The sequence below is a fragment of the Engraulis encrasicolus genome, chromosome 3 (assembly GCF_034702125.1).
Source record: "Engraulis encrasicolus isolate BLACKSEA-1 chromosome 3, IST_EnEncr_1.0, whole genome shotgun sequence".
NCBI classification, from domain to species: domain Eukaryota; kingdom Metazoa; phylum Chordata; class Actinopteri; order Clupeiformes; family Engraulidae; genus Engraulis; species Engraulis encrasicolus.
In genome coordinates, this window is record NC_085859.1 from 19019927 (window position 1) to 19046163 (window position 26237).

The window sequence follows — 26237 nt, forward strand, 5'->3', positions numbered from 1 at the left end:
CCTATCTCACACTCATAGTAACGGGCATCTGGTTCACAGACACTGTGAGTGTGCAAGGCTGGCCTGCACACACGCATCATGGGTTCACGGTGAAGTCAAGGCAGTTGAAGGGAGGTCATCGGCAGTTGCCTTTGCTTTTGTGGAAGCCAACGAAGAGAAGAGAAGAGAAGAGAAGTGCTGGTGGGCCCGGAAACAAAGGGCTTTTTCTCCCAGTTTACAGTAGCCTATATCACAGCAGGCCCCATAGGGTCAGCTCAGGCCATCAGAGTCTCTCCGCAGAGTCTCTCTGAGTATTTATGGCATGCAAGTCCATGCAAGTCTTTTCCAGAGTGGCCTACACGCCTAGCGTTTATTTTTAGCCTGATTATAAAAGTGAATGGAGCATATTTACATCTAAATACTGTATTAATAGCAGCAAGTATTATATGGTGCTGATATTAATAGATCTACTTTGACCTTTAGGCACAAGGTATCAGTTGTCCCGGGTACAAGGAGAGAGGGGCACAGAATTGGGCCCTCATTACGGTGTATGTATTGGCTGGAGGGCCCTTTCAGATGCTTTAGTCCAGGGCCTGGCAAAAGCTGTCAGCAGCCCTGAGTTGGTCGAAAAACTGCTGCTCTCACGGATGTCACTCATGAGCAGAAATTGGGCAACCCCGGATTCTCACGTCTTTCTTTAGAAGTCCTTTCAGTATCAATACAGACGTCTGGCCTGATTCACTCCAACGTGTTCCAGAACCGCAGCTGATCAGCTGTAGCTATTACACTCAGTGACGCTGTCTTTGTCATATGAAGCACTTCCTGCTGCTTACAGGACCAAAAAAAAAACAGCTGAGCACATCAATCGACTCAAGGAGACTCACTTGCCTAACGCCGTCATTTAAAAATAAGACAATTTAAAAATAACTTGTGCAGTACAGTGTTTCATGTTGGCTAGATGCACACATGGCCTAACTCTAACTCACCCTGCAATACAACACTGATCCTCTCAGTCATTTACACATCTCTCAGACGAGACTGAGTCCCAGTCTCTCTGTGTGTGTGTGTGTGTGTGTGTGTGTGTGTGTGTGTGTGTGTGTGTGTGTGTGTGTGTGTGTGTGTGTGTGTGTGTGTGTGTGTGTGTGTGTGTGTATGTGTGTGTGTGTATATGTGTGTGTGTGTATATGTGTGTGTGTGTGTGTGTGTGTGTGTGTGTGTGTGTGTGTGTGTGATGTGGGTCAGGGAAGGATACGGGCCAACGAGGAGTAAAAGGCCAAGCCAGGACAGCAAATGCCAAAGACGGGACCCAACACACACAAGCGCTGTCTTGGATCTGCGCCGCACCGCAACAGCAGCAGCACCAGCACAATGCCAGCGTTTGATGATGCAGGGAGACGGCCCCATAACTACCCTTGTTGTTCTTTTTGACATAAGACTTTTGGGTGCTGGACCGGGGCCAGGCAAGTGGGAGCCTATTAGATTGCAGTATAGGCAGAGGGGAAATCAACAGGGGCAATCTTGGGAGAGCGAGAGGAAGCGGTCTCTTCTTTCTTCTTCTGAATCTGCTGCATTGCTTGGCTTTCATGCAGAATTTTGATGGTCTCATTTGGGGGTTTTTTTCTCGATGTCGTTGTGCTTCCCGTCTGGATCTGGGATGAGCTGGTTAGGCTGACATCACAAGGCAGGGTCAGATGGAGTGAAGACAAAGGAAGTGATTTCACTGTCAAAACATGAAAGTTGACATATTTTCATTGGTTAAGCAACGTGCTTGATGCATGAGCAAATCGTAACCACGTCCAATGCGATGGACGTGAAGTGCTGACTTGTCCGAGGGGTTTGTCAGAGAAGGAAAACAAGGGGAAACAGTTTGGAGGTAAGGTGTTTACACTTCACGCTTCAGTGTCAGTGATCAAGTGATCGCACTTACAGTAGTTGTGTAAAGTGGTATTTCTTTTGCAACAAAACACTATATGATGTACTTGTGTTATATTCACATAATTAAATGTATAAATGTTGTAAATATGAAAGAGAATGGGGCTGTGTTTTGTCTTGGTTTTTTTCATGATAATCAATGATGCTGCACTCATCGTAATAGATCATGTATAAATACTGAATATATGTTTGAAAAACTCTTCCACCAAAGCTTGCTTACTCTACAGTAGATGTGACAGCAAAGCGACAAAAGAAATTGCACGAAGTCCTCAATTGGGATTTCTCAATGCAGGAAATGATATCTGTCATTCAAACTTTCTGAGTTTACCCAAGATTGTTTTTTTATGACACTTTTATTACACTCAGTCATTCAGTGACAGTGGGACTGTGCATTATGTGACCGGAAGGACTCCATGTGCTCAGACATCATACGTAATATGTAATCAGCCAGTGAGTGTGTCTCAGTCAGTCAGTCAGTCAGTGTTTTTCCTGCATTCCTTTCCTCATCTCTCGACCTGTGCTTGCAGGTCTAGCTGCTGTGTGAGCCAAGAGAACCAGGAAGTGAGTGTGACAGGCAGGCAGGCAGGACCTGCCCCCACACTGAGAAAGGTGTGGCCTATCAACTACACACACACACACACACACACACACACACACATGTACGCAAGCATGCAGGTAGAGCATAAAGGCATGGGAAAGACTCTCCAGTTTCAGTAACCTGTCTGCCTTCTGGACAATGGCAAGCAAGCGTCCCTTGTTGTGGATCTTGGTGCTGGCTGTTTCACTCGATCCCTCAGGTAAGTCACTGGATATGCCCGCAAACTCTACATCACAATGCCCACACAACTTAACTCCAAACTGCCATGTTCTCACTCTGGCAGTAAATATAACACTTAAACAGACAGGGGGGAGCATCACTTGTCACTAAACCAGACAGGTTGCCTTCCAAACAAGCAGGCAGCTTAAGTGTGAGAAATGTTTTTTTTTCTAATGATGTGCTGCCTGGTTTTCATGTTCTTCATTTCACACGCACTAAAGGGAACCCAGGACCAAAATGTTATATATGATACAGAATCTATTTTGTAGTTGTTATTCTAAAAGTTATTCTAAAGTTTGTTGGGGGTGAATCCTCTAGTCTATTCCATACTCTTGAATCCTAGTATGTGTGTTATGGGGTAGCAGGGCAGTGGTGCTCAGCAGAGCCTCTCATCAATACTTAACCACCATAACCACAGTGTTTTAAGATGCTGTATTATTTATGACTTACTATGTTGGAGGTAAGTTGTTGTACTGTAGGAGTCTAGTAGAGTTTGACTGTGTATAGTAGAGAATGAATGAAGTTGGACTTCAGCACCAAAACAATGCCACTCCCCGCACCGTACAGTACGTAGCATATTTTACCTGAAGTCTCACATGATTCATGATGAATGTGACTCAGCATGCTTGAACTCATCAATATGATACTGTGGCTCTCTGCTTTGTTATTAATCATCATCATCAGAAATAGACACAGCCTTCCTGTGATTAGACAAAAAGGAATCTGATCAAGAATGCCCTTTCCTGTCATCTAATTTGCTATAAATCGTCTAATTTTCTTTTTTAAAAAGTGATCTTCAAGCTAGTGATAGGAATCCTATATTCAATATCAATTGGCTGAGTTAATTTCCCACACACAGGCCATGACACCATATAAAGAAATGATGAATGCTACAAGTTGTATTGCTATCTCGTATCCTGTTCCTTCCTGGCTATAACTTAGTCCAATAGGCTATAGGTTTCAGGATGTGCAGTATTTCCATACTGAGTGAATATAGATGTGTGTTTGAGGTTAAGCTTTGTTCCATGAGAGGGGAGTGTTTATGTTTTTTACATTCATACAGTAATTACTGTGTTGACTTGACACGCACATTGTAGTTTGTAAATATTACTGTGTGATGTACTCCAGTACTTAGGACATTACACGGGCTACCCGTGAGATTTAGAATTGAGTTAAAAACTCTTCTGATAGTCTAACAGTTTTTAAATGACCTAGGCCCATGGGGTGAAAGTAGTTTTCGTGTCTTACCGGTGCTATTTTGTGCAAGTCTTCCTTACAACCGCCCCTCCAATGCCAACATCAGAAAGAGCGCAAACAAAATAAACATGTTACAGATCTATACCACTGCATGACTATTTCGATTAACTTTGAGCTATTCCCTTCATAGGACATTTGTCGCAAATGGCATGATGAAGTTGTATGTACTTTAATAGAATTGTAAAATGTGGGTTTTTGGGCAGCATTAATCCTATTCTCTTACTGATACTGCGCACCGGCTGTAAATGTTATACCGTTTGTTTGTTTGTTTGTTTGTTTTTATTAGATCCCCATTAGCTTATGCTTTTAGCATTAGCTATTCTTGCTGGGGTCAATGCCGTTGCTTCCTGGGGTATACCGTTGCTGCGCACCTGTGTGCACCTGTGTGCACCTGCCTACTTTCACCACTGCTTAGGCCTTAAATATATTGTAGATTTGCTAGAGCAATATCATCTTAATAGATGTCTTAGGTCTTCAGAGTCTCCTCTTCTGGTTGTGCCTATAGGGTCAAAGCCAGACAGGGTGAATTGGCATTTAATCAGTATGTTGCGAAATGCTGGAACCATCTTCCTGTCCAAATTAGAACTGCGACAACAGTATCATGTTTTAAAAAGAAATGTAAAACAGCTTTCAACTGCCTTTGGTGAAAGTTAGTTAATTAGGCTACTATCTACGTTGTATATTACAATAGCCTACAATGCATTACAATATATATAATTTTTCTTCTCTTTTTTCTTTCTTTACTCTCACATTTAATGACATTTATGCATAATGTGCTATATAAATAATATTGATTGTACTGTATTATTACAAGATCAAAGCAAAGTTCGATAACAAGTCCTCGCACTGTCATCTAGTGATCTAGTTCATATCTACTTAAAAAGTCACACATGAATCACAGCAAGTTAGTCATTGTATGGAATTGTACAGTATGTCTTCAATATGAGATGGCTTATTGGAGGGGTGTGTTTGCATTCTTTGCATTTAGTACACTGTCTGGCAATTCACATGATGTTGACATGAACTCCATTACTGTTGGCATTGCTACATACAGTATCGGCATGATTACAAGATCAAACCAAAGTCCCATAACGATAGCAAGCCCTAGCACAACACTGCCACTCCTTCTGGCTCACCTGCAGTATCACATGTAGAACACAGTAGGGATAGGATGTGACTCAGTGTACCAGGCTCCAGCACCTATTGCAAATCCCCTGACAGCAAACATTCGGCTGTGTCCTAATCACTGTCAACAAAGACATACATCCTTATTTTCATCTTTTCAGTGTCGCAAGCAACGCTTCCCGTTAGATGTTGTGCAACTGTGCTTTGCAGACAGGGTGCAATCGAAAACATGGACAGTAATTTATTACCGCTGGATCATATTTAGGAAACATTTAATGACATAACATTTCAAGGATATCTGCCTCAATAATATCAAAAATCTATAGGAAGTTGCATATTGTATAATGATTAAGCCATCCTTTAGCATGAAACTCTGCACAATTGCATGTTGTCAACACGATTGCACTGTAGAAGAAGCACTGCATCATCCAGATAAACATATTGCAGATGGCATCGGCCAGCTTCCGATGCTGGGATAAGAAAGCAAGCTTTGCTGTAGCACGTTTAGACATGTGAACAATTCGATAAGAAGAGTGTGTCTTTGGGGCCAAAACACAGCTGTTCATACCTGCCCTGCAGATTTGAATAGATGATATGAAGGGATATGAATATAGGCTATCCCTTCAAGGGGCATATTCTAGGAATCTGATTTGACCAAGCTGGGAAGTAGGCCAGATGAAAACTTTGGACAGAGAAGTTGTGTCAGGCATGTCATTCATTTGGCTGCAAGCATTATTTTGGAATTTTGAACAGTGGGGATACAAAAGAGGCATGAGCAAAGCTTTGTGCATACCCTATAAGGAATGGTAAAATCTAATGAAGAAATGAATAGCTAGCCTTTAGAGCGTAAAACCACAAGAATTACAAGAGCCAAATACAGTGTATATAATACTGTTGGGCCTCAGCATACAGTATGCACTGGAAAGAGGATTTATTTATCACATTGATGATGTCAATTCCATGCATGTTGTTAATGGCCCAGTTACTGACCTACTACATACCTGTTTCCTTCTCACAGTCTGCCACCCTCTTCAGCTCGATGGTGTCAAGGTGTACGATGTGGTCCGACCAATCAGACTGCACAGTCTGAGCAAGAGGGACGTGGAGGTGAGTCACCATCTACTGCAAACATGTCTGGTATCAAGAGAGATAAAGAACAAAGGCGATTCAATGCCCATTGCACTTGCCAGCACCATTAAATTAGTAACTCTCAGTTGATGCATTTACAATACTTTATCTGGTAGACAGTGGTATAAACTGGGACACTGCCACATACTGTAAGTATGTGCTCCCTCTGTAATGTTCTGGCCTCAGCCTCAGTCATCTACAATCACGGAAGTCGACAGGGGAGGGGGTGAAAAAGGGGTCAGTTGTCCCGGGCCCAAGGAGAGGGAGGGTCCAGAATTTGGTCCTAATTACATTGAATGTACAGTATTGTGTGGGGGCCCTTTCAGGTGACTTTATCCCAATCCCAGCCAAAGCTGTCAGTGGCCCAACACAACAAACCATTGCAACGTTTGTCTTAGATCAGTGTTTCTCAAACTTTTTCAGACTGAGGACCACTTTGTCCCCCCTCCAAAATGTTCAGGGACCACCTTTCAACTGAATTGACAGTTAAGGGGTGCTAATTTGACACTGCTAATTGTACTTTTTATTCAGCTATGTTTAGCATTGTAATAATGTTACAAATAAAGCCTCTTGCTAGCTTATCTTGGAAAAGTAGAAAACCCCTCGCGGACCACCTGAGCTCTGTCGCGGACCACTAGTGGTTCCCGGACCACACTTTGAGAATCACTGTCGTAGATGATACTGTACATGGTGAAAGCCCTTCAGCTAATGTTTATTTACTTACTGTATCTCCACCTATATCCACACATACGAACTAGGTTACAGATGTGATTGTAGTCATTGCAAGTTATGCTGTTTAACAGCTTGTGTCTGGTAACTGTGTTCAGTCCTCCAGGCCTGAGGCACTAAAATATGGAATGACATTACGAGGAAAAGACATCGAGCTCAACCTGCAGCGGAACAAGTGAGTTTCCCTAATTTTGTCTGCCAAGGCCGATGGTCATCTGAAGTTTCAGCAGAAGTATTTGCCTTGAGGTGGATTGAAAGTTCTGCTTTATATGGATTTTATAGTAAAAGAGGATGTCTTTTGTTGTCGCTATCAGGGCGACATTAATGCATTGGCTAGATATGGCTGCAGCCTAGGGCCCCCCATCTGCCAGGGGGCCCCAGATTTATCCAAAATAATTGGAGAATTGCAGTGACACTGTAAGATGCAATATTGACAAATTAATCTGTCGTGTTGAGTACAGTAGGTAGATATGTTATCCTTAATTACTAACTTGTAATTACACTTAATGACACTTCCTAAGTACATTTCATTTACATTACATTTGCCCTCTGGGGGGGGGGGGCACAGCAGCCTGTAGCCATCTTAATTAGGACCTTGTTGCTACGTCAAATAAGATGTAAATGTGTGTTGTGCTTTAATGTTCATTATTCTTTTGGTTTGCAGAGAAATCCTGACCAAGGATTACAGTGAGACATACTACACTGATGATGGTACACCTGTTACTTCCAGTCCTGAGGAGTTGGTAAATACAACAAGCATGCTAATTGACTGATTAACTGACTGAATGAATGGTGTTCCCAAAAAACATTCGGTCCTCATTGAGAGACTAACTGGATGCAGAGTGTGCTTTACATTTTTTTTCCCCTCCTTGCAGGACCACTGCTACTATGAAGGAAACGTTGTCAATGACAGTGAATCCATGGTCAGCATTAGCACCTGTGATGGACTCAGGTAGGCTATATCTATACACAACAGCATAGTGCATATGAGAGCAGCACCCATTCTTGGTTTTATTTCCAAATTTGCACCCGGGCCAACCTTTAGCAGCTGGATTTGCATCATTTCTCCAACGATAGCATTGCTGCTTCAAGGGGAAAAAATATATATTTTCAAGGAGTTGGTTGGTCACTTTTTTTCCTTTCATTTACATTTGTTAACTTTGTGAAGCACATTGAGTTGCACCTGTGTATGAAATGCGCTATATAAATAAACTTGCCTTGCCTTGCCTTGCCTTTTCTAAAGGGTCTGTATCACCCAAGATGGGTTATAGCAAATGAAAGTAATTCCATCTCTTAACTTAGAAATTCACATAATAAGCCAACGTAGATGGAAATGCTTTCAAAATGCCATCAGGACCAACTGCAGCAAGTCTACAAACAATTGTGGGGGAACCCCTTTTAAAAGCGTTGATCGGTCACCTTGCTAAAGAGTCTGTATCTCCCAATAGGGGTTACATCCAGACAGCAGAGCAGAAGTTGTTGATTGAACCCATGTCCGACGACGCAGATGGAGACCATGCCGTTCTGCAGTTTGATGAAGTTCACGACAAGCCCATGACGTGTGGGGTCACCAACACCAGCTGGGACCCTGAGTATCCGGCGAAAACCAGCAGATCTCGATCACGAGCAGCTGTAAGGCTTTACCCATATGGAGTCGATTTTTCGTCCAAGAGCTGAAATGTTAAAATAATTCATAATAACAAAGAAAAAATACAAAAAAGTAGAACTTTAAAACAAAAAACATCTATTTTTTAACTATTAAAAAGTATCATCAAGTATGTTTTGTGTGTTTTGATCCAACATTTTCATCCAACATCTGGCCAACATGTTTTTGTTTTTGGCTAAGAACAAGTCTCGTTTGTTCTCACTTTTTGATGCAAAATTCGTGTGCCACATTAATCTGAGAATGCTTTACTGATTCCACAGGGCCCAACATTACTCCAGCAACACAAATACATTGAGCTCTATCTTGTGGCCGACAACAGAGAGGTAAGCCAGACATTCTCCTGACCACTAAGTCACAAGATGAGACGTACAGTACATTGTAAGCACGTCAAGAAAATGACGCAAGACAACTTAATGGCTTCTTTTTTCTCACAGTATATCCACTTAAAAAGGGATGTTTCAGCTGTTCGGAAGCGGATATTTGAGATCATCAATTTTGTCAATGTGGTGAGTCAATGCACAGAAACTTAGTAATCATTTCATTAACAGTATTGCGTACACAGGGACTAATTCCCCTCCTCTATTCTTTTCTGCCCTTTATTTAGTCACAAAGTAAGTCAGAAATGTTCTCACGCTTCTGTTTACCACCAGGGCTTTAAATTATTTTTTTTCATCACCAGCCAAAATGGCTAGTAGGTGTTAACTTTACTAGCCAAACACACACTCACTAATGGATCAGAGTGGGTGCTAAGTTGGTCTTTTCAACTAGCCAAACTGAAATTTCACCTACAGGCCGGTTGGCTGGTGTTAATTTAGAGCCTGTTAACCACCAATCAATGATTCCCATAGACTGCGTGATCATACCATTTTTACTATTTGCACAGGTGTATAAGCCACTCAACACCTTCATTGCCCTGACTGGCTTGGAGATCTGGACGGACGGTGACAAGATATCGGTGACCCCTCCTGCAGGGGCCACCTTGGATGCCTTCACCAAGTGGAGGAACAACGACCTGAGGAAGAGAAAGCGCCATGACAACGCACACTTGATAACGTAAGCCTCACAAAACAACCACACTTCTGACACCCCACTCATTAAGAGGAAGTGACCCTGGGGAACTATAACGATTATTAACCAAGTGTGTGTGTGTGTGTGTGTGTGTGTGTGTGTGTGTGTGTGTGTGTGTGTGTGTGTGTGTGTGTGTGTGTGTGTGTGTGTGTGTGTGTGTGTGTGTGTGTGTGTGTGTGTGTGTGTGTGTGTGTGTGTGTGTGTGTGTGTGTGTTTCTTTCTCATGGATTTCTTTACCACAGACATATTGACTTTGAGGGAGCCACTGTAGGACTGGCCTTCATTGGAACCCTGTGTTCTGACCATTCTGTCGGAGTTGTCCAGGTATGTGCCAGTAGATCCCCTCTCTGTCATTTATTGCTGGTAAGAGCCAGGAACTAGTTTAGTAAAAAAAAGCCGCACTCTCAGGTGTAATTCTTGCAGTTTTTTAATCTACTGGGTTAGCATGACAGACAGACGTTTCGGCCTAAAGCCTTCTTCAGCGTCTTTAGGAACCAGGAACCGGGAACTAACAGACAGAGAAATGCCAGACAAGTACAAGAAGAGGATCTAAACATGTAGCACTGTCTCTTTCATCATACTTGGTCTTGATCAGAGAACAGCATGGTCACTTGTGTGAGGCAAAGAGAGAAGTAAAACCTCCAAAAAAAGAGAAGTTTTCTTAAATCTCTCCCTCCATTCTCCCTCTTCTTTTGTCATTTTTTTGCTTGCACCTCTGAAAGGATCACAACTCGAGGGCCATTGCAGTCGGAGCCACGCTGTCCCATGAAATGGGACACAACTTGGGCATGAGCCACGACAGCAGCTCCTGCAGCTGTCCAGACGCCAGCTGCATCATGGCCGCAGCGCTGAGGTAAATGTGGAGACATCTTCACCATTCATACCCCACATGATATAGCTAGAGTTCATGGATGGAGTGTTATACCAACCATTGATTTTGTGCTTATTTTGACACAAGGAGCTTAATTTATGTACATATCACATCGAAACAGATCGAAAACAATTGGAGACATGCACTTCATGGCACAATATCCAACATGTCCTCATCATGCCAGAGCATTAAGATAACATGCCAACTTCAACCGTTTGGGCCTTACGCCTTTGCATGTTAACTGGTGCGCCACAATGCCCTGAGAGAGGTATGAAAGTGTTGACGCTTTTAGCATATGAACAGAAATACGCACACAATTGGCCAAACATAAAACATGAATGGGGCCTCATGCACTTCAAACCTAGGCTAGTCTGACATGGTCTAAAATGAACCCGACCCACGGCAGAATCGCACCACGTCATAATCCAAAAGGACACAGAATCTGCCCTCACCGTTCCTCACCTTGCATGACTTCCACAATCATGATTCTCAAAACCATTATGAAATATTGGCCTCATACACCATTTTGGCATTCTCAATTCACAATTATGCACCAACCGTTGTTTGTAAGTTGTGCCATGTCACCTTGTGAATGAACAAGAGTACATTCAGTAGCAGTTCACTTGCTTGAAAAAAATATAATTTGCATTTGTTAACTTTCACTTCACATAATTTTCTCATGACTTTCTAACTACTGCCTGTACATTATGTATCATCTGTAAATCATTCATAAGCACATGTACTAATTCTTAATCAGTCGGGTACAATGATGGAGAGAAGGAAAGATAAATAGCCAAAAGACAGACAGACAGACAGACAGACAGACAGACAGACAGACAGAGAAAAAAGATGAACGTAAATATGAATTAGTCATATCCATTTCTCAATTTAATCAACATTGGTACGTAGACTAGTGAGCTGTGTGCACAACTACTCTATCATCTAAGTCAGGGGTGTCAAACACAAAACTCAAAAACACAAAACAAAAATCGTGCAGGCACGCGCTTAATACTTATAGTTTAATTTCAGACACACTGGCACATATTGTGTTGCAGATGAGTGTGAGCTGTGTCATTGGCCTATGCCCACTCATAATTCTTTTAGACACCAAATTTCATGTTCAAGTCTTGGTACACTATACATGTAATGTAATGTAGTATGAGGGCCAACTGTAATACACATTTGAAATGATCTCGCGGGCCGAATAAAATGACTCCGCGGGCCAGATTTGGCCCCCGGGCCTGAGTTTGAGTTTGAGATTGCCTTTGTCTAGCACCAGCAATCTCAATATAACCCCTGTCTCACTCCTATGTGTAACAATAATGGTTAACAAATACCAGGAACAAAGTTGTTTTTCACCTTCAGTCATTCTCTTTGTTGGCGTTCCAGCAGTTACCCTGTCGCACATTTATTATGTGTAAAAAAATAATGGCTAACAAACCATGAACAAAGTGTTTGTTCGCTTTCATTAATTGTCATTGTGTGTGTGTGTGTGTGTGTGTGTGTGTGTGTGTGTGCGTGCGTGCATGGGTGCGTACATGTGTGTGTGTGTGTGTGTGTGTGTGCGTGCATGTGTGCGTGCGTGCGTGCATGGGTGCGTACGTGTGTGTGTGTGTGTGTGTGTGTGTGCGTGCGCGTGCGCGTGCGTGCGTGCATGGGTGCGTACGTGTGTGTGTGTGTGTGTGTGTGTGTGTGTGTGTGTGTGTGTGTGTGTGTGTGTGTGTGTGTGTGTGTGTGTGTGTGCATGTGCGTGTGTGCGTGCGTGCATGGGTGCATTCATGTATGTGTGCGTGTGTGCGTGCGTGTGTGTGTGTGTGTGTGTGTGTGTGTGTGTGTGTGTGTGTGTGTGTGTGTGTGTGTGTGTGTGTGTGTGTGTGTGTGTGTGTGTGTGTGTGCCCCAACAGCTACAGCATCCCGAGGAAGTTCAGCAGCTGCAGCAGCACTGGCTATGGGGACTTCCTCAACAATCGCAACCCCGAGTGTGTGCTCAACAAGCCCAGCTACAAGGAGCTGGTGGCTCCCCCGGTCTGTGGCAACGGCTTCATGGAGAGAGGGGAGCAGTGCGACTGTGGCACGCTGGAGGTGAGGGGGAGAAGTCTATTTTGATGCATGCAGTGGTGTAGTCTACTTTTTTTATGGTGGGTTTACTGTATATTGGAGCATTTTTTGAAGTGGGTATACTGTATATATTTGTGCCATTCAAAATAATGGATCAATCAATTTTAAGTGGGTATACTGAAATCCCTGAAATTTAGAAGTGGGTATACTCCGTATACCCACGTTCTACGTAGACTACACCACTGGATGCATTCAAACGTTCAAAGATCCATGCAAAGCCTCTAGGCGCTGGTAAACACAGGAGTATGTAATACTATGCTCTTTTATTCAGAGCGAACAACTGGTGCGTCATCAGGTCCGCTCAGGCATTACATGAGATCAGTTAGGTTAAATACCATAAGAGAGCCTAAACTCAAACAAGTGGTTAACTTTTTTCCTTTTAAAGTCTATTTGGATGTTTTTATTGACGGATGGCATTTTTGAGCAAGTTTCAACTTTGTTTGGGTAACACTGGAGGATTTTTCATATAGATTATAGAATAATATTTGTCTGCCTTTATTAGATAGAAAAGTAGAACGAAAACATAAAAATGTTGGGAGGGAGGGATGGGGCAGGGTTGGGAAATGCCCCAGGTCACATTCAAACCTGGATACCCATGGGCAATTTTGCCTGTTTATGGTAGGGTATATTAGGACCCCCAAGCATTTGTTTGTTTGTTTTATTTGTTTGTTTTTAGCATTCGCTACCATGTCAGCATGAGGTAGCAAAACGTTTGAAAAAGGACCTGAGAAGAACATCGGTCCTAAGCAACTAACCTCGCGACAAACCCAGCTTCATCAAATACAATGTCATCATTACAATTACACAAGACCCCGCTTGTCATACATTAACTTTATGACATGTGAAGACACTGATAAGAGGTTTTAACCTAAGTGTCGTAGAAAAATCCTTTCCCTTCCCTGGTTCTGTTGCCAAAGAAATAGCTATGACAGGCTCAGACTTGACCAGGCAGATGGGCCTCCCTCATATACCTCAACCGCTACTACAGGCAAACAGTAAGAGCAGATTCCAACATGACAATGTTGTCACAAAAAAAGACATGAAGCATGTGGAATTACTGTTTACTTAGTCAACTGGCCTTGAGTTAATGATCCTGCTTGGAAATGAAATATGAGGAAGCAGCAGGCATGCCTTAGCCTGACAGACGCTTTGATTAGACAACTGCTTTAATTAGCGAAATGAAATTGAGCGGAGGCCAAAGAAGGCACTAGTCCTGATGGCTAGTCATGATGCCAGCCTACAGAAACTAATTTCAGGAAGGTCAGCAAGGCACAGAGCTGTAGATCCGGGATGTCTGAGGAAGCTTCTGAGAAGAAGAAGGAGAAGCTCAAGTATTTAGCGGAACTGGCAGCAAAAAGCACTGCAAAGCAAATGGTTGGCAAAGGAACACCCAAGACGGCCAACACAGATAGATATTTTATACATCATATTGATGTATGGTATAATATACTGTATATCACACAATGTCATATTGTCGTCAGATGTTGTATTGTTGTTAGATGATCTCGAAGGACAGAGGTATCCTATGCAGTGAGCCAAGGGGCATTACTGTGGTAGCCTACACGTACAGACATTTAGAGTTGACCTGAGCTGCTGGATGGCCTATAGCCTGCTTTAGGAGATCATATGACATACCATGCATACCTTCTACGTATCAGAGCAATACAGGCACAGTAGGTACAGTACCACTCATTGTACCCCGTTTACTGTATAGGCTACTGTTGCTATAGACTTCACCGCAAGAGACCACTTCAGAGAGCATAGAAGACTAATAGGCCTATTCTATAGAATCGCCTGCAAATGGGTAAGAACCGATAAAAAGCTGGGTGAACTAACAATGCACAAGTCTCCAAAAACTTGTAACCTACCCGATGTAACCAAAGCATCCTTACGTTAAAGAGGTGTTACTGGCACTAGCAACCTTGAAAACCTCTGGATCTCTGAAGTGTGGCAATATGAGCAATCTTTAACTTACAGCTGAGCTGAAAAAAAAACCCTGAAATTATCTAAAGCAAACACTTTGAAAGGTAAAACGTCCATTAACCACATCAGACACACACGACCATATCAGACAAAATATCACCGTCTTATCGGTTTGTGGTCCAACGACATGAGAAACAACAATATATCTTTGTCATAAGTCAACGTGTAAAAACTGTTTTCCGCACCTTGTTATTGCAGGAATGCATTGACCCGTGTTGCAACGCGACCACATGCAGATTAGTGGAGGGAGCGCAGTGTGCTACAGGAGACTGCTGTGAGAACTGCAAGGTAAGAACACTGCGGTTTATTGGGACATCGAACATTAACATTTTGAAATGCTCCATGACATGTTTAATCATAATCTACTGTTAACGTGGATACTTTGCACACACAAAGTACACCATGCATACTATGTTTCATAACACTCCGTACTTCGAAGGGCACTGAATATACTGTAGGGCTGCTTTTGTGTGTGTGTGTGTGTGTGTGTGTGTGTGTGTGTGTGTGTGTGTGTGTGTGTGTGTGTGTGTGTGTGTGTGTGTGTGTGTGTGTGTGTGTGTGTGTGTGTGTGTGTGTGTGTGTGTGTGTGTGTGTGTGTCTTTGTGTGTGTGTAGTGTAGTGTGTGTGTACGTGTCTTTGTAGTAGTAGGAGTATTTATGAACTGCTTCTTCTCACCTGGCTATGTGTGTATGTGTTTGCGTCTCGGTGGGTCCTTGCAGACAAGTACATATGTAACAAAGAAAATACATCTGGCTCCAGTTCAGCTCAGATCAAGTGTCCATTTGGCCTCATTTAACCTATGGCCACAGTGGTCACAGTAGACACCCCCTAGTGGCCACCTCGTCAAAGAGTATAAAATGCACTACAGTCTGTGCTTGTCCTAAACTGCATAGTCTATTAACACATATACTGTACGTGTCTTTCTCACATTAACCATAAAGACAGTACAAATACAGTAGGAGCCACTTAATTTAAATTTAATTTAACTTTAAAGGACCAGTTCAGTCAATTTCAACATGCAGTTGTAAAGCTCACACTAACCTGGACTTGTCAGTACCTAAGATTGTTTTTTTTCTTCTTCAGCCTTTTCCGAGATCTTTGTAATGGGGGTCATTGTAATTTGTCATTGTAATGGGGGCAGCGCTGTGTTTACATTTTAATTTTTTTTTTAAATTTATTCCCAAAAACATCCAAACGTTTATACAACATCAGTAGACAACTAGCAAACAGCGGTACCTTTTGGGAAAATATTTGTAGTAGGCCTATGTTATTTAAAAAAAAATAAATAAATAAACAAATGCTGCCCCTATTAGAATAGCTCATATATCGGAAAGGGCTGAGCCGAAAAATGTGGCATCACTGGGTACTGACAAGTCAAGGGTAGTGTGAGCAGAGCAATACAACAGCATATTGAAATTGACTGAACTGGTCCTTTAATTTCCCATTCCATGCGCATGCCATGCGACTTACATGACACTTTCAAGGTGTTTTGAGCTGGACCTTGCAATCATGGTGCAGTCAAGAAAACATGGTACAAAAAATATTACCTATGTACAATAATGTTAAATGATAATACAATATATTTTTGGAGCTTAGTGTACAGTGTACAGACCACTCTCTCATACTTCCTCTAGTACACAAAAATCAACAGTCCACCCCTGTTTTAACATGCTTTCTCCTGCTCTCCTCTACCTCTTAAAGGTGGGGTTGCAGGTATGACATCACATTGGGGGAACTGCCCCAGGATTCTAAGGTTCTACATAGACTCCTATGAGCCTGCGGAACCCCCAACGTGATGTCATAATAGTAAATTTTCTTAAAATGGTTAACCTGCAACCTCACCTTTAAAGGTGAGGAGTGCCAGCCCATGTTCTGCAGTTGCAGGTTCACCCTGAGTCCCTAGTCAGTCAGCCTTTCTACTAGTCATAGTTTTGTTGCCAATTTATCAACACATACAACTGGCACTCAAATCAAAAGGACAGGCGAGTGGCACATTATTGGCGCATTGCTGTTTTTCTCGTAGAAAAACACTTTTCCCCAGTGTCCGCATGCTTTCTAATCTCACTTAACTTCTCTTTTTGTATCACTTTTTTTTCTATCCATCCATATCTCTCTCTCCCTCTCTCTCTCTCTCTCTCTCTCTCTCTCTCTCTCTCTCTCTCTCTCTCTCCTCCACCTTCCAGATCATGTCCTCAAGCAGGGAGTGTCGGCCCAGGCAGGATGACTGTGACCTGGCAGAGTACTGCACGGGGCAGTCTGCCGAGTGTCCCGAAGACGTCTACGCGGTCAACGGCCTGCCGTGCCTGAGTGGGAGGGGCTACTGCCACAACGGCCAGTGCCCACAGAGGGAGGAACAGTGTCTCCGGATGTGGGGACCAAGTATGTGACACATCCTCACCTTAGTTTGTTTGGTTGGTTGTTTGGTTTGTTTCAACCTCATGCAGTAATGTGAAAGTGAAAGTCCAATTGGGAAACTCCAACTCCCATTGTCATTGTGACACAGCACACAAGTGAACACTGCACACGACAAAACGGCATTCATGCCTCACCTCAATGGCGCCTAAGGGAGCAGTGCGATGGGACGGTGCCATGCTCAGGGTACCTCAGTCATGGAGGAGGATGGGGGAGATCACTGGTTAATTACTCCCCCCACCAACCTGGCGGGTCAGGAGTCGAACCGGCAACCTTTGGGCTACAAGTCTGATGCCCTAACCACTTACCCATGACTGCCCTCTAACCGCATACCCATGACTGCACTGTGCCCATGAGCGCCCTTTGGCAAATGGGTTGCTTTACTAGTGGTGTGCTGTACTGAACTATTGAAAAGACTGAACTACCATAGTACTACTAATAATACGATGACACTGCATAGAGTCTTAAGCAATACATTACAACTTGGTCACTGACATTCTGGAAACAGCAAGTGTATAACAGGACAGGGGCGAGGTTTTAAGAGTGTAGATTGTATGTAAATAAAGAATAAATGTGCTAACTGCATGCAAGGTATTAGCTTGTGACTTCGTTGTGAGAATGTATGAAGTGCCAACAGAATTAATTTACGGATGGTCTTTTGTTTAGCTGCACGAGTGGCTCGCCAATACTGCTTTGACCAGAACACCCGAGGCCAGTACTACGCCTTCTGCAAGAGGCCTAGCAAAGACCTGTACCTGCCATGCCAGAGAGAGTAAGTCCTGTTACCCTTTAATGTCCCTGTATTTAAACTCCTGAAATGTCATGGCTGACCAAAACCAATATACACAGTAATATACCAGCATTAATATAACTCTTAAAGTTATATAGTATGCTGTATATAAAAATCTTAGCTCCTTTTCAGTTAACATTTGGCCCTACTCAAAAGTAGTGTTCAGTTCATTCTACCATGAAGACTCGAGAGGCAAATGAACGTTATTAACATTTATTGAACAATAGACATGATACAAAAATGCATGAATCCGTTTGGCGAACAATTTACACTTGATATAAAATGCATGAATCTGTTTGGCGAAGGTTCCCGTCTTCGCGTTGAACTCCAGGGTAGGACAGCATATCCTCCAGCGGAGATGGAGGCGGGCGTAGCCTGCCCCCTAACAGACGGGAACCACTGGTGACGGTGGACGGAGGGGTGGTGGTGGCTTCAAAGTCGGCTTAACTGGAAAGCAGAGATAAGAATGAGTGACTGATTTTTAAACAAACGTGAATGCGATCCATTGGCTGAGAGGGAACGATGCATGAGTGATGCGTAACGGGGAAATCCCCAATCTCGCGTTGTGATTGGTTGACGATCCTGGGCAATGATGACGCATGTATGATCTGTCAAAAGGGAGATTGGATGGTTAGCCTAGTAAGTTTGACAGCCGAGAAATTCGAGTCTCCCTGGTAGAATTTACGCAAGCTCCCATTTCTTTGGTCAGAATTTATTTTCAGAGTTAATTCTACTCAATATTGAGTAAATAATGAGAGTCGAAATTACACTGGCCACGTGCAAAATTTTACTCTGACTTTTGACTCCACTGGTAGAGTAATTTTATTCGCCACCGTGTTGTAAGCACTCTATCTGGATGCACATGAGTTTACTCTGAAACATGGACACCCCATGATGGGTGTTGTTCTATTACCATTTTATCTCACCTCTGCCACTGTTGCAGGGATGTCATGTGTGGGAAGCTCTTCTGCCACGACGGTAATGAGAGTCCCAACTACGGCCGCCTGGTGCAGTTCAATGACTGTAAGGCCACCTTCTACGGAGACCATGAAAACGACTTTGGCCAAGTGGACACAGGCACGAAGTGTGGAGATGGAAAGGTGAGGCCACCTGCCACCATAGTATTTAGTATAGTAACACCATTCAAACTGTAATGTAAACAGTTACATTTTTACCATATGATGAACGACATACAATACCAAGTATCAAGGCTTACTGTATCTATGTGTGTGTGTGTGTGTGTGTGTGTGTGTGTGTGTGTGTGTGTGTGTGTGTGTGTGTGTGTGTGTGTGTGTGTGTGTGTGTGTGTGTGTGTGTGTGTGTGTGCTCTTCCAGGTCTGCAGCCAGAATGAGTGTGTGGATCTTGAAACAGCTTACAGAGCAACCAACTGCTCAGCCAAGTGCAAAGGCCATGGGGTAAGAATCAATTGTGAAAAAGGCATCCTTGTATTTTGTCATGCCGATTTAAAACCTGATGATGCCATTGATACAGTTTGTATCAATGGCTATGAGGAACGTCTGTGGTCTTGGCTACTGCTATGAAAGCAATGTTGAAAATGTTCAGAATTCCGTCAATTTAATTACAGTACAATCTGAGCATTGCAATAAGAGACATCATTACATACCACAACACAGTTCACTAAGGTTCATAAAACAGTTAACTATAGCCTACTTACGGTTGTTTATTTATTTATTTATCTTAGATTTTGACAGTAATAAACACTTTTTTAAAATTAAAAACGTCTTGTTATTATACTGTTTTCAAGAAATGCAGCCAAGAATCAACCAGGAATGTAATGATTCCCATAACTGCATCAGTTAGCAATTCTCAGGTAGAAATCCTCTGACAATTTGCTACTAAAAACCTTATCTAAAGATTACGCCACCATTTACGGATTTATTATTTGAAAAACAAGAGATTGCGGATTGGAGAGTACATGGCACACCATAAAATTACACTTAACAAAGTTAGGAATAAATGACTCATTGCTTTGAACTGATATCCCATGACATTAAATTTGTTGACCTTGACATTTAAATACGCTTACTGAACTTGTATAACATGCTACTAAACTTGAATTACACGAAACGGTAGTTTCATCATTCCCTGTTTTGCACACACAGTGTGCAAATACAGCCGTTTGTTTAAAGTTTAAACTCTTTGTTCTCCGCTAGGTGTGTAACCACAGGTCTGAGTGCCAGTGTGAACCTGGATGGCTTCCACCAACCTGTGACTCACAAGAGCCAAGCTCACTCTCCAAAGGTGGGTGCTTTCATCTCATTTCCCCATGACTTTTGCTGGTGATTCCAAAAGTCAAAACAGTGTGGAGAGGCAGCTTTTAGCTTCTATGCTTCACAGCTTTGGAACCAGCTTCCAGATGACGTAAAAAATTGACCCACTATTGATAGCTTTAAATCTAGACTGAAGACAAAGCTGTTCTCAGATGCTTTCCCCTAGCTCAAATTCTTTTTTTTTATGTTTATTATATTTTTTATTTTATTTTATTATTATTATCATTTTACCTTGTGTTTTATCTTAATGTTTTACATGTTCTTTTTTAATCATGCATTTTAAACATGCATTTGTTAATCTTGTGAAGCACATTGAGTTGCACCTGTGTATGAAATGCGCTATACAAATAAACTTGCCTTGCCTTCCCCATGACAAATTACAACAACATAAATAATACAGGAACATACACCAATATCTCCACTACGAGATACGTTACGGACCACTTCCAGAGGTCTAGTTCACAGTCCTTTACAGGCACAGAGTTTTTAAAAGTCAGGGAAAAATTCATCATCATTACGATACCGACATTTTGTACTTTGAATATTTGAGTACTTTGTACTTTCTAGATGATTACTTGATCATACATGTAACTTAACTTATAACTCGTACAGAAGCAATATTTGCATTGTGTAATAATACATATCTGTTAATATGTAATAATGTGTAATAATACTTATGTTACTTTGCACCCTTCAAGACACCCAAGATCAGAGATAGTTAAAAAGGGAATGTTCTTGATGGTGCTCCAGTGTTTGAGGTTTGTTGTCTTACCTCGTGTCCTCTTCCCTTTGTCAGAGGGTGTCATAGCCATTGCAGTGATTCTCTCTCTTCTGGGTCTCGGCATTCTGATTGGGGCCAGTGTGTTTCTGCTGAAACGCAGGCAGAACACGCCACACATAGCCAGGTGAGAAGAAGCACTAAGTGTGTGTGTAGGTGTCTTTGTAGTAGGCCTATTTATGAAGTCTTCATAAATAGGCCTACTACAAAGACACTTACACACACACACACACACACACACACACACACACACACACACACACACACACACACACACACACACACACACACACACACACACACACACACACACACACACACACACACACACACACACACACACACACACACACACACAAGCATGACCTTTGTTTGCTGTTACTAACTGTCTCCCATGTTCATTTCACCAGTCTGCCCACCCAGAAGAGTCAACCTGCTTTTAACCATCAGAAACTGAGGCCACCACCACAACGACCAAACCCTGAACCAGTAAGTGGTCCTTTTGTCAGGTAGCACCTTGGGATCTCTCATCTTCCTTGAGAAACAGGGGCATATTCCAAACATAAACCAAACCCTGAACCAGTAAGTGGTCCTTTTGTCAGGTAGCACCTTGGGATCTCTCAACTTCCTTGAGAAACAGGGGCATATTCCAAACATAAACCAAACCCTGAACCAGTAACAGGTCCTTTTGTCAGGTAGCGCCTTGGGATCTCTCATCTTCCTTGAGAAACAGGGGCATATTCCAAAGGCTCAGGCTCAGGGCATATTCCAAACAGGCTCAGTTTCTTACCAGGGTAGGCTATGTTACCTCTCAGAAAATGGTAAACCTCACGATATACAGGTAAGCAACCCAGGGCTCGGTTTTGATTGTAGAGTAGAGTAGAGTAGAGTAACTTTATTGATCCCCAGGGGGAAATTCAGGTGGTTTGATTGAAGAATGAAATTTGAGTCTCCTCTATTACTTCTATTACTGTATAGTCTATTATTATATACCAGACCTGATCTTGTGGTCAGTCCCACAGAAGAACTAACTGTCCCTTGGGAACAGGGGATGGAGGCTACTAATGAACAGAAATGTTCTAAGTACACTGACCTGGCGGCGCAGTGTCAGGAGGCTGGCTGGAAAGGCATTTTGCCGTTAAAGTGGGGTGTAATAGGGGCTTTGCAGGCTCCTAAACAGTTCGTCTGCTGCAAGACAGTGGCTGCACAGGGGCAGAGACCCACAGAGCCATCAAGCAGCTGGCAGAGGAGGCAGAGAAAGGCAGCTTCTGGCTATGGCTAAGGAGGAGAGATAGAGGGTGGGGCAGAACACCTAGGGCATCAGCAGGGGGTGGAAGTTAGAGATAGCTGCCATCGCTCCGCCACCAAGAGATGTACTGGGGTTAAAGGAGCGAAACATCGGTGACTAGTGGTCCCCAGCTGATGACTCGTTCATTCCTGCCCAGGGGAGCACACTTGCATCAAAGAGGGTGGAGTAATAAAGAGGCTTCGAAACCCGCCCACCCAATGCAAAAGTGTGTGCTCAAGTTGGGTCTCCTAAGGGGACCTTGTCCCCTCCTTGTTCTTTTATTTTTGAGGTCTTTACATGAGAAGTGCGCTACCGCCATCTACAGCGCTAAGGGAACGCCATTTATTCTCAACCTCAGGACTCCGACGAAAGTGGATACCAGAAATAAACTAGCATGACTTGCATAGAGCAGTGGTTTTCAAATTTGGGGCCGGGGACCCCTGGGGGGCCGCGAAGGGGTGCTCGGGGGGCCGCGTCAGGTTGGCAGGAAAACTATAGCACAATTTTTATTTAAACTAGACTGCATTCTTGTAGAAAATGTCAAACAGGCTTGCCTTTTGGGCCAAAGCATACATGGGTTTTTTTGTTTATAAAATGGTGTTGCGAGGAGGGGCAAGACACTGGCAGCCAACCATGTGAGCAATGTTTTTGACCGACAGCGGTCTCCAACAATCAGATGTTGAGTTGTGTGCAGCCAGGGGAAAACAAAAATTGAGAACCCATGTACAGCATTTGTAGTAAAAATAACATAATCTAACTTAGCTAATGAACACTGAAGAGTAACTGTCAGAACCCTTAATTGGCAACACCTGTTCTGGTTGACTCACTAGGTCCAGCAGCTAACTAATTAGTCCTCACAGCAAGCAGTTGTTGAGTATTCTACAGCAGAGTTCTAAAATTCAAAAAATTGACAGTTACATTGTTAGCTAGTTTAGCCTATAAACAATTGTTAAACTTTTCTATAACACTGCCCTACTTGTAGGCCTAATCAGCAAATGAATTCCAATTCTTTCAACACTTAATAAATATTAAGACTCACCAATTACACGGCTCATAGGAAATAAGTGCTACCTTGGTTCACTGTAGCCTAATATGAAATACTGTAGGCCTACAGATGTAAATGGTGCCAGCTTGAAGATCCTGACATAGCCTTTCTACCCTCTATAAACCCTCTCTGATCCTGATTTTACCTTTGTTTTTTTGTCAGACGCAGCGACCGAAAGCAGCGCCGCCACCACCGCCCCCTGCTGGTGGTAGAGGGAGACCTCCACAGCCCAACTTCATGGCAGCGCGGCAGGTAAGCCTGTAGGCCTACCCAGCTCTGTTGAGGGACAGTTGGCTTGGGTGTGCAGTGCACCCAGACATGTCGGACTTACTAGCCTATATGAAAGTTAAGTAGGTTATAGCCGAATCTTAGAGTCACTTTGTGTTCACATTTCAGCCACTAAAATCATACCAAATTACTGCCTGTATAAAGGGGCGTAAGATGTGAAAAATCAAGGGGCCCCAATAGGCTATGGACTTAATAAGATTAGGCCTATATATTAATAAAAGGCTAATGAAGGCTTTGTTGGCAATAAGCAAGAAATTTGTGAATAGGCCTACATACCTAACAAATAATTGATTTTTGATTGAGCACATGTCTTATAAGTCACTTATACAAGCAGTTACGTAGGTAAAAAAAATAATAATAATAATTGTGCAGCCTTCTAAGAAGCTGTTTCTTAAAATAAAAAAAAAAACTTGTGCTGTGCCTTGGTAATCCTGCAGCCAGACCACTGAGTTGAAAGGAAGTAGGAAGTGGATATTTTGAATTTGAAGGAAGAGAGCGAGTACTGCACACTAACGCACCAGTGCCTTCACCATTCAGCAAAAGATCTTCCTCCTTAATATTTGGAGTGGGTAGAATACTTCCTTTTTTGACATTCCTCTTGTAATATAGCTTAATGTGCCTTTATTTTCAGATCCCTCTTGAAATGTAGCTTAATGTACCTTTATTTTCAGATCCTTTTCATGGGTTCCCATCAAATCACAAAGAATTGAATAACAATACTCTATCAGGCAGACATGAATATTAAGGTGTTGTAAAGCCTTGCACAGTTCAGGGAAGTCTGGCACAGAGAGGAAGCAGAAGGTAGTGACTTTGGTCTTATTTCTGCTGTTAATGTTTTTTTTTTTCTAAATCTATGTCTGTCCTTATTTGGGGAAAACTGTTTTGCTACAGTATAGATACAGAATATGGCAGTGTTACTAGTGTCATGGAGAATAACTGATGAATATAACGTTATGAAAGTATCAAGGTTATTCTCTGCTACTGATCCACAGCAACAAAAAAGAAACTTAAATCCCATTTATAAGATTTAAAAAAAGTGGGGGACTGCCTGTCCACTCACCAAGTGCTTTTCTAATTAAGTGAAGCTGTGTAAAAACTGAGCATTTGTACTGTACCCTACTTATAAGCTCCATACTAACTGTGTTTTTCATCTGCACAGGCTCTGCGGCCACCTCGAGTGTGATCTACTACAGTGCCAAGGGATAGAGGAGGCCGAGGAAGTGTCTTAAGAATTGCACTGATGCCTTCAAAAAGTGTTTACAACTTTTTTTTATCTGCCTGGACTGATACATCAGACGACTGCCAAATACATTACATGGATATACTGTATTTTATATTTAACTAATGCATGGATACAAATGTACAGTATACTGTATCTGTGCATTATATACAAAGGCTCAGAATGGCTTGCAATAAGCCAACCATCAAAGTGCAATGTCTCATTTCCACTCGATAAGAGTGAGGAGGAGTAGTTTTTTTTAAAGCCATGTACATAAACTGTTTTCACTGCCATGTTGTGTGCAAGCTGTGAGTGTGCTGTGAGTGTAGTGTGTACGTATGTGTATAGTGCCAAAAATGAGCCTTGGTACAGCAAGTGGTTACTTGAGATTTTGCAGCTTCAAATATTGTGTTCTTTTCCAGTTGTACAGAGAATGTTGAGATGCTACCTAAGAAACGTTATTTGTAAATATGTAATTTTGTCTCGCAAAAAACATTCAAATCAGATTGACTTACAGGGTGACATCATTGTACTGTATTGTTTATGTTGTACATACATGAATAAAAAAAATAAGATTTAATAAACCTATTAAAATTATTCTAAAATACACCCATCACAGTGTACTCTGATAATTACATATTTGAATCAAGACTAAATTTGTATCAAGGTGGGATAATGTTGAGTTATGATGACCCACGCCAGATTCGCATCCGGGTCCCCATGGATGTGCATGGACAGGTTCCTGACTGCAACACACGCTTTAAGGTCATTTTGGTGCGTGTAAAAAAAAAGGTATGATAAACACGTGAAACAACCACATTTCCTGCACATTTCCTTAAATTTTGAAAAAGTTCCCCTGATCACCAATGAATGACGAACCAATGATGACCAATAATGACCACAACCTTAACCATGCAGTGACGCTATGACTGGGAAATTCCACGCCATACCAAACCTCATGGCCAAGTCTCAACTTAACCACAGTAGTCACTACTTCTAGCACAGAAGGAGACAAAGGCAACATAGCGTTGATACTTCCTTATTCCATTTTCTTTTTATTTCTCAACTAATAACCTCTACATAAAATCAAAATTTAACAGTTGCCTTACAATACAAGTACTCAACAAAAGGATCAACCCCCTTTTTTACATAGCTATTAAGAGACTTTGTAATAAAGTAATTTTTTCCTGTACATTCTGTAAGATATGTTAAAGAGCCTGACATTGGTCAGCAACTTTTACACTTTGTCAGGTTTTACATTCTCACCAAAACACTACCACTCACACTGCTGACTGTCTTGTCTGCTCACACCTTTTGCATGAAAACAGAAACGAAATGAAACAAAACGAATCAAAAACAAACAAAACAAAAAGGGTAAGACTGATAAAGCAACAAATGTATTATTTTCTTATCATGAAACATACTTACTGTTGACTCTTTAATATGAACCAT

The 26237-nt window shown here is 42.3% G+C and overlaps 1 protein-coding gene across 1 annotated transcript; it reads left to right on the forward strand.

The window, feature by feature from the left end:
• Positions 1–2536: 2536 nt before the first annotated feature.
• Positions 2537–26157, forward strand: adam28 (ADAM metallopeptidase domain 28). The gene is made up of 22 exons (XM_063194913.1): positions 2537–2708; positions 6129–6217; positions 7066–7142; positions 7632–7710; positions 7843–7919; positions 8416–8599; positions 8894–8956; positions 9068–9139; positions 9517–9686; positions 9944–10025; positions 10424–10554; positions 12477–12654; positions 14872–14961; positions 16857–17052; positions 17752–17857; positions 18819–18975; positions 19211–19291; positions 20051–20138; positions 20964–21072; positions 21356–21434; positions 23441–23530; positions 24726–26157. The coding sequence occupies exons 1-22, from the start codon at positions 2648–2650 to the stop codon at positions 24747–24749; spliced, it is 2283 nt and encodes a 760-aa protein (XP_063050983.1). The 5' UTR covers positions 2537–2647; the 3' UTR covers positions 24750–26157.
• Positions 26158–26237: the final 80 nt, after the last annotated feature.

What these genes read in the sequence shown, in the direction of transcription:
- adam28 (XM_063194913.1), top strand. Translation starts at nt 2,648, where the DNA reads ATGGCAAGCAAGCGTCCCTTGTTGTGGATCTTGGTGCTGGCTGTTTCA. An exon ending in TGTTTCACTCGATCCCTCAG is followed by an intron (nt 2,709 to 6,128) that starts GTAAGTCACTGG and finishes TCCTTCTCACAG; the next exon opens with TCTGCCACCCTCTTCAGCTC. An exon ending in CCAAGTGCAAAGGCCATGGG is followed by an intron (nt 19,292 to 20,050) that starts GTAAGAATCAAT and finishes GTTCTCCGCTAG; the next exon opens with GTGTGTAACCACAGGTCTGA.